Here is a 9,064-nt window from a genome sequence, read left to right on the forward strand (position 1 = left end):
ACAAAGGAATACGAACTTAATACCTGTGTGCCACATTTCATCGAATGTACAAGCCATCGATTTTAAATTACACAGTTTCAGAAATTATATTACGAAAGAGAGATATGTTATGCATACTGTGAAACGTCAGCCGATTGTAAGACGCATCCTAATTACAGGGTTCGTAAATTTTTAACAATAAGTAAAAAAAAAATAAAAAGACACGTGTATTCACGAAATGGTGGGCAAACCCCACAGACTGCAAGCGCAGCACACTTCCTCAGCAGCGAAAACGCCCCGGGGACAGCAGGAGAGCCGGCCCTCCTAGGTGACCGCGGCGCAGCGCTTCCGCTCCGCGGCGTGGGCTCGCAGCGCGCTCCGCCTTTCGCTGAGTTTCACTTTCCTTTCAGAGGAAACGAAAGCAGCCTCGGTGGGCGGGGCGTGAGCTGCCAAGGCTCCCAGGCGGGCGGTTCTCTCTGGCCAGATGACCGCGGGCGCGCGGCGGGGGCAGGCGCTCCCTGCGCTTTCTCGTTTGAGCTCAGGCGCCGACAGGAATAGAGACGCTCTTTCTCAATTTCCCCAGCGTCGAGATTCGCAGTGGAGGTTTGACACGTCTGTGGAAATTGAGGCAAGTTTGGTGCTAAATTCGGAAGCTTTCTTTCCAGGGACGACATCTGACGGGGCTTTGCTGAGCTGCTACCTGGGCAGTCAAGGAATTAATTTGGATTTTGCAAATGATAGTAATGGCGTATATTCATTCCATACATATATTGGACCAATGCATTTTTCAACCTGATATATTTGGACTTCTTGCGTTTTGTGTTTAATTTCAAAAGAAATTACAAAAGTGTTGCAAGCACGGAAAGATTTTGAAACAATACTCACATATGTGTAAAGTAGAAACTGAAATTTCTCTTAATCCTCAACTCAGTATCATTTTTGTGTATACTTTACCAGAAATTTTCATATATGCCAGTCTTTAAAATTGTTTTGTAATTTGCCTTTTTCCACTTAACAGAATATGATGGACATCTTTTGATGACAAGACATACAGATATGTTAACTTCATTTAAAAAAATTGGTGCATAATATGGCAAGTACATCATTTATTTAAACAATTCAGAGGCATTTAGGTTTCTTCCAGTTTTTACTAGTATAGATGATGTAGCAGTGAATATCCTTTTATGTAAACATTTATGGGAATATACAAATATATTTGTGGAAAATTCATAGAAGAGGAATTGCTGGGTCAATGGCCATATATATTGAGAAATTTGAAAGATTTGTGCAAATCAGAGTATTTTAGTCTTAATCCGCCTCCAACCTCCTTGCCTTCTTTTCCTGGAAAAAAGCTGAATTTAGATATTTAAACATAAAACTTCATTCTATGACTCTTGCAAATCTGGTTTCCAAGTGTTTGAAAAGAAAGTGGCTTTAACTGCATGTTTGACAGCACTGAGGTAGTTATACTTTGAAATTGTTTCAGAAAACAAGGCAAATTAACATATATATATTTAAGTACTGATATACAGTGCAGTACTGGTTTCAGGAGAAAAGCTCAGTGATTCATCACTTACATAGAACACCCAGTACTCACCCCAAAAAGTGCCCTCTTTAATGCCCATCGCCCTATTTAGCCCATCCCCAGACGTGCCTCCCCTCCAGCAACCCTGTTTGTTCTCTGGATTGAAGAGTCTCTTATGGTTTGAATAAGGCAAATATTTAAAAACATTTTTTAACGTTTATTTATTTTTGAGGGGGGAGGGGGAGAGAGATGGGGAGAGACGGGGCAGCAGGCTCTGTACGGACAACACAGAGCCCTATGGGGAGCTCAAACTCATGAAATGTGAGATCATGACCTGAGCCCAAACCAAGAGTCAGATGCTTAACTGACTGAGCCACCCAGGCGCCCCTGAACAAGGCAAATATTTTAAAAGATTTTTTTTAGTGTTATGTGCAGAGTGAGGCCGGGGCGGGGTGGGGAGAGGTGTTAAATCTAGATATGTAGACCATCTAATGTGTTCACAGGAACAAAATGGGTAGGAAAGTAACAGTGGGTATCCAGTTCCATCTTGATTTACGGAGCACTATCAAAGAACTTAAAAAAAAGTTTTGGGGCACCTGGGTGGCTCAGTTGGTTAAGCATTGGACTCTTGATTTTGGGTCAGGTCATGATCTTACTGTTTGGTTCATGGGTTCAAGTTCCAGGTTTGACTCTGCACTGACCTGCTTGTCTACCCTGCCCTGTTCCTCTCTCTCTTACACAAGTGCATGTGGGTGTGATCTCTCTCTAAAAATAAATAAATAAACTTAAAAAAAGACTTTGTTTTGATTATCCTTTTTCACTATTAAAAATGTACTTTTGGTACTTTTACACAGTGATGGGCTTGCAAAGGGAAAAATGTTTAACATGTATACCGCCTCAAAGAAGGTAAGTCCTAATGCCTTCAACATGGGCTGTGAGAGAGAGTAGCTCCAAGATTCCCTCTTACTTGGGGTTTCATCTGGTGTGTTCTAAGTTGTGCACCTAAAAAAAATACCATTACTCAAGAAACATAAAACAGATGGTTGAGGATGAGTTCTAAATTTATTGTTGCCATGATGGATTGGATTGGGAAGACTTCTGAGGTGGCTTGTGTCATCTTCTAGGCATGTTAATTTTGTTCCTCTTGGGGCATTTAAAGACAGAGTCAGTTTTCCTTGTGGAGAGTCTAGTTGTAGGTGAAGAGCCCAGTTAGAGGCCGGGACCACCCAAGGTTTCCTGTATCACTTTTTTTTTTTTTTTTGGTATTTCTTAGAAGATTGATTGATTCTGTGGCTACAATGATGGTGGACTTAAGCCACCTGTTTCTATTCATTCACATCTATTTATTTTAAGGGTAAAAATTTTGGGAAAGTTGGGAGCTAAGTTAGTTTATTTCTTCGGGACCAAAAACCACTAAAAATAGACTTTATTTTTTAGAGCAATTTTAGGTTCACAGCAAAGCTGAGTGGGAAGCACAGAGTTCCCATATACCCCATCCCTGCCTCCTGTCCCTATCTCAACCATTATCAACATCTGGCACAAAGTGGTGCATTTGCTGCCACTGATGAACCTATAGTGATGTATCATTATCATAGAAAGTTCATATTTTATATTAGGGGTCGCTCCTGGTGTACATTATATGAATTTTGACAAATGTATGACATATATCTACCATCATAGTATTGTACAGGATGATTTCTCTACCCTAAAAATCCTTTTCCTTTGTTGGAGCCAGTTTTTTGAGTCAGGGCTTAAGTTTGAAAATTCACTTTTCTTGGAATAAAGCCATCCTTTTTTCTCTGGTGGGTGCTTATCACTATCTGCTTAGCTCACCTGCATGTTCTGTTTCCATTCTGCCTTTCTCCATTCTTCTTAGATCTCAGGTTTCACTTTCCTTCCTTTTGTAGCCCCACCTACCTGTTTCGCTTCTGTGATTAACTCTGAAGATTGCCCTTTTTGGGGTCTGGCTTGTCAGCCTGCCCGAAGGATACTTTCTGTTGGATTTTACTGCCATATTTGGCTGACATAAGTAGTTTTGAAGAGCAATGTCTTTATTTTATTTATTTAAAAAATTTTTAAATGTTTATTTATTTTTGAGAGAGAGAGAGAGACAGAGCACAAGCAGGAGAGGGGTAGAGAGAGGGAGACAGAGAATCTGAAGCAGGCTCCAGGCTCTGAGCTGTCAGCACAGAGTCCGACGAGGGACTTGAACCCACAAACCATGAGATCATGACCTGGGCCGAAGTTGAACACGTAACCAACTGAGCCATCCAGGTGCTCAGAGCAATGTCTTTAAAAAATACAGCCTGGGGTCCATGGGTGGTTCAGTCAGTTAAGTGCCTGACTTTGGCTCAGGTCAGGATCTCACGGTTCATGAGTTCAAGCCCCGTATCAGGCTCTGTGCTGACAGCTCAGAGCCTGGAGCCTGGTTTAGATTCTGGGTCTCCCTCTCTCTCTGCCCCTCTCCCACTCACACTCTGTCTGTCTCTCAAAAATAAATAAACATTAAAAAAAAACATAGGCTGTTATTTGTGCTCTCTGTTTTATCAGATTTCCCTGAATTTGGTCCTAAAATCCCGTTTCTTGCTCATGGGATTGCCAACTGCCATCATTTCTCTTTTAGTTTAACCCTTCAGGCTGAACCTCATGACTATTTATGAGACTTTTTATTTATTTATTTAATTTTAAGAGTCTATTAAGACTATGACTATTGAAAATAAATACTAAGTAAAAGAAGTTATTATCTGAGTCATTTAACATAAGTTTATTAGTATATGTCCCTTACATATTTAGGTGTTTCCCAACTTTAGATTTTCTCCTTTCCTTCACATTTTGTAAAAGAATTAAGAAAAAAAAATTGAATACTTTTCATCCCTAATTCATTAATTTTTTGAATCTTGGAATAGGAACACTTTTGCCACCCAGAGTTCCCTTAAGAGATATAAATCTATCCCTAAATGAATTATTACTTATTTTAAAATTACATATTAACTAATTACAAGAAGTTTGGGAATTAAGAGAAATAATTTTAAAAAAGGAAAAAATGATTTGTAATTCCACCAATGAGAGTTACTTTTTAATGATATTTTAGGTATATTTCATCCCAGTCTTTCCTCTCTCCCTCCCTCTCTCTTTCTCTTTCTGTAGTTAATTCATATTAAAAAAAATTAGGTTCATACCACATGATATTTTTATAATTTCTTTTTTATTCAATGAAACATTATAGTCATTTCCCCATCTCTGTTAGTTTGATTTTATAGTATTTCATTTTATGAGTAGGTCATAATTTACTTAACTCTTATTGTTGCATTTCCTTTTTTTTTTTTTTTTTGCCATTATAAAGAGTGCTGCAGCTCTTGAACTTGTAAGTTTCTTTTCTCTGGCACCTGGGTGGCTCAGTTGGTTAAGTGATCAACTTCGGCTCATGTCATGATCTCACGGTTCGTGGGTTTGAGCTCCACACCAGGCTCTTTGCTGACAGTTCAGAGCCTGGAGCCTGTTTTCCAATTCTGCGACTCCGTCTCTCTCTGCCCCTCCCCTGTACTCTCTCTCTCTTTCTCTGAAAAATAAATAAAACATTAAAAAAAATAAAGAAAAAGAAAACTTTCTTTTTTGGCAGTTGACAACAGCGAAAAATTCCACTTGAGAAATCAAATGGTGTTTTTTTTGAAATATTTATTTATTAATTTTATAGAGAGAGCATGCATGAGTGAACAGAGGGAGGGGCAGAGAGAGAGGAGAGAGAGAATTCCGATGCTAATAGCACGGAGCCCTATGTGGGACTCAATCCCACCAGTCATGAAATCATGACCTGAGCCAGACCAAGAGTCTGAAGCTCAACAAACTGGGCTACCCAGGCACCCTGGAAAATCACTTAGTGTTAATTAAGGAGGAACAAAAAGGTATTGAAAAAGAATAGACAAAATGGTAATCGAATGATTTCACCAGAGTCTCCTAAATGCTGCATTTTTGCTCATCAGTATTTCACTTTACTTTTTTGTAAGACATAAAGAAAATAGGCCATAAAAATGAATCTCTTATATAGATCTTTGTGTGTATCTGATTATTTTCTTCTTTTTTATTAAAATTTTTAAATGTTTTATTTATTTTTGAGATAGAGCATGTGAGCAGAGGAGGGCCAGAGAAAGGGGAACAGAGATTCCAAAGCAGGCTCTGGGCTGACAGTAGTGAGTGCCATGTGGGGCTCAAACTCATGAACTGTGAGATTATGGCTTAAGCCAAAGTTGGATGCTCAACCTACCAAGCCGCCCAGGTGCCCGAAACTTTTATTTTACTTCCAGTATAGTTAAATACAGTATTATATTAATTTCAGCCATATGGTATAGTGATTCAACAATTCCATACATTACCCAGTGCTCATCACAACAAGTGCCCTAAATTCTGCAGGCTATGGTATTAAGGCTTTTTTTGTGGGTAGAGTAGCCTTCTAAGCACTAAATGTCTATCATTCCATAGTGTTTGAACATGTTATGTGAGTACCCAGCAGGACAGTTTCAAACTCTGACTGATGAAACTGCCCTGCTGTCTCTCTCCTTTGGCCAAGGATTTCTGTTACGTTCTTCTGCGCTCTGATTACATTCTGAACACATACTGAAGGATATGAACAAAACACTGTATGCAGGACAGGCTTCTAACTGGTGAGTCCTGTGGTAAAATAGAAATGTGGGGCTCCTTGTTAAACGTATTAAGAGTCTGTAACGGGCAAGCATTAAACCAAGCCTGGGCTCTCTTGAGCACAGTTCCCTGCAACCACAGATTGCACACTCAGGAAGCCAGCCCTGACTGTGTATGTGATTCCTAAACCATTCATAGCCTTCACCATGTTTGTTTCACTGTTGATGGCATCAACATTTTAAAAACTGATCTCTTCAGTCCATAAATCTCTTCAATCAGATTTGCAAGGAGAGAATTCTGGCTGAATTCACCATCAATCCACCATGCTTTTTTTTTTTTTTAATGTTTTTTATTTATTTTTGAGAGACAGAGACAGCGTGAGCAGGGGAGGTTCAGAGAGAGGGAGATACAGAATCTGAAGCAGGCTCCAGGCTCTGAGGTAGCTGTCAGCACAGAGCCCGATACGGGGCTTGAACCCACAAACGTGAGATCATGACCTGAGCCGAAGCCGGAGGCTCAACCCAGCTGAGCCACCCAGGCACCCCGCACCATGCTTTTAAATTTAAAAGAGATTCTAGTTTTTTCTTCCTGTTCAGATAAATACCTGATATACATGATATAGAAGTGGCACATTTAAAATTATCACTGTTTTCTCGTGTGCGTGTGCCCAGCAGAATATAACTCAGGAAAATTATTTTTAGGGGCATATTTTCCAGAGCAATGTTGTCCCTAAGATTAATATTTTGGACAGTTCTTAAAAGTTTCATTTCCAAATATTGAATTGAGGGACAATCTAAGCAGTCATTTGGATAACAGTCTTTAGCTTTCATAAATAGACTAAACACTACAAAGAGCTGTGTGCTTGATCCAGTTTATGTAGTATGTGGTTTTTGAAGTTTGACTAGTGAGAACAAACTGTGTTTTGGGTACCTCGTTTTTCCCTAAACTTTTAAAAGATTTAAAAATATTCTTGATTATACCTGGATTGAGGGACAATTTATTGTCGATATTTTAGTATATATATTTGGAGTTTTTCTCCTCATGATAATTTGAGGTTGTAAAGCTGACATTCTGCTTTTAATTCATCTTTACAAGACGTGAAGAATTTGCAAATAGGATTCTTTTCTTGAAAGACTCATGGCATTGGGAATAATTAAAGCTTACATACAATGTTTTTAAGTTTATGTATTTATTTGAGAGAGAGAGACAGTGAGCATGCACACATGAGCAGGAGAGTGGCAAAGAGAGGGGCAGAGTGAATCCCAAGCAGGCTCCACATTCCAACCCCAGAGCCCAGTGGCGAGGGGCTCCATCTCATGAACTGTGATATTGTGACCTGAGATGAAACCAAGAGTCAGACGCTTAACTGACTGAGCCACCCAGGTGCCCTAAATACAAGTGTTAAAGATTATTTTATTTAGTACTATGAATGCTGGGATACCAAACAATTTTATAAAGCATAGAAGTAATATAATCTTAACTTTATTAGTTGAAATTACTTTTAAAATTTAATAAATAGTTGTAAGCCCAAAAAAGATATAATATTCTTCATAAACTAGCAAATTTATTCCCTCTTTAATATAAGTATTCACTTTCAATTTCTTTCCCTTTTTTAAGATTTTAAGATAATAGTGTTATACATAAAAGTAATGGCCCAAACTATCCATTATTGCAGCATCTTACCTTTGCAGTAAAATTTATGTTCTTACATCTCAACATATAAAGTATATGATTTTCTCCCCTCAGTTATATGTGTAGTATTTACAGCTGCATATTCAGATATTAACAGCTAATCCAAATGACCTCCTTTTTTGTTACACTGATTACATATGGTGGTTACCAGAGTGATCACTTGATCGTGTGCAAGTCCAAGGGCACCAGAAATGCTACTAAAGAGGGTGTTTTATTAATTGGACTTTGAAAGGCTGAGGCCAGAGTTGAAGCCAAAGAGCAGACCTTGGCTGAATAATGACATTGAAGCCACACTTTGGGACTTTTCTACTTCATCTGAAAAATTTAAGTCTTCATATAATGTTTAGAATTCTTCTGGATACAGTGCCACTTTCGTAAATAAAATATGTAGGAATACATAGGAACCATCTTTCCATATGCTGAATTTAAGGTTTTCACATTATGTCTTTTATTATTTGTTGTTTAATGTGTGCTCATTTTTATTTATTTGGTACAATGCCTGGCAGTCTTTCTTCAGTTCATTTCTGCCTGGATATTCTTCATATATTCCATTAGGGGGCAGTGCCTGCATACCCAACCTTAGTTTGACTTCTTAACTTTTTTCCACTAGAAGAGAAGACAGTAAGAGCTTTGTGACAGCACTTCTGCCTTTAAAAACTCCTCATTACAGTCAGTTAAAACTGAGTGTTGTTGAGGGAAATCCAGAGTGATTTGTAAGCAATTCAGATTGTTATCAGTTGTGTTAGTCCTGCTGTTATACCCAAGATTTCTTTATCGCCCCCAGAAACCAGAGACCGCCAGGGAGGCCGAAGCACGCATGCAAAAGCAAAGGGTTTTATTACGAATTTAGGCCCAGCCAGCCTAAACTTGGGCTCACAGACTTACTGGATCCACGTGGAGTGAGCCCCGAACAAAGGTGGGGTAGGACTTTTATGAGTTTGGGAAGGGGGAGTTACAGGAGATTGTGACATAGGTACAGAGACCCAATCATAATGGTACAACAGTATTGGCAGCAGCTCTAACCATACACACTATTCAGAGCGTTCGTTACTTTTGGCGGGACCCAATTACAACATTTAGGGTATCTTTGAAATTAACCAATTACAGAGCGAGTTCAGGGTCTTGTTTGGTGACTATAGGGTTAACTTTAACACTAGGTAACAGGGTCTTATCTAAAGTTCCCATCTGCAGGACTCACCCTTAGGAATGTGGGGAGAGGTAGCTGGCCTTTCC

At 39.1% G+C, this 9,064-nt stretch overlaps 1 protein-coding gene across 2 annotated transcripts in view; it reads left to right on the forward strand.

Annotated features, from left to right (window-relative positions):
- Positions 1 to 454: 454 nt before the first annotated feature.
- Positions 455 to 9,064, forward strand: part of USP18 (ubiquitin specific peptidase 18) — a 59,889-nt gene continuing 51,279 nt past the window's right edge. Inside the window, exon 1 of one of the 2 annotated variants that reach the window (XM_029954720.1) lies at positions 455 to 607. In XM_029954720.1, coding sequence (XP_029810580.1) covers positions 464 to 607 — 144 coding nt within the window. In that variant the 5' untranslated portion in view covers positions 455 to 463. Of the gene's footprint in view, positions 608 to 8,711; positions 8,748 to 9,064 lie in introns of those variants that run through there. The other variant, XM_029954721.1, reaches the window with a different exon arrangement.

This window comes from Suricata suricatta, chromosome 10 (assembly GCF_006229205.1).
Source record: "Suricata suricatta isolate VVHF042 chromosome 10, meerkat_22Aug2017_6uvM2_HiC, whole genome shotgun sequence".
Lineage (NCBI taxonomy): Eukaryota > Metazoa > Chordata > Mammalia > Carnivora > Herpestidae > Suricata > Suricata suricatta.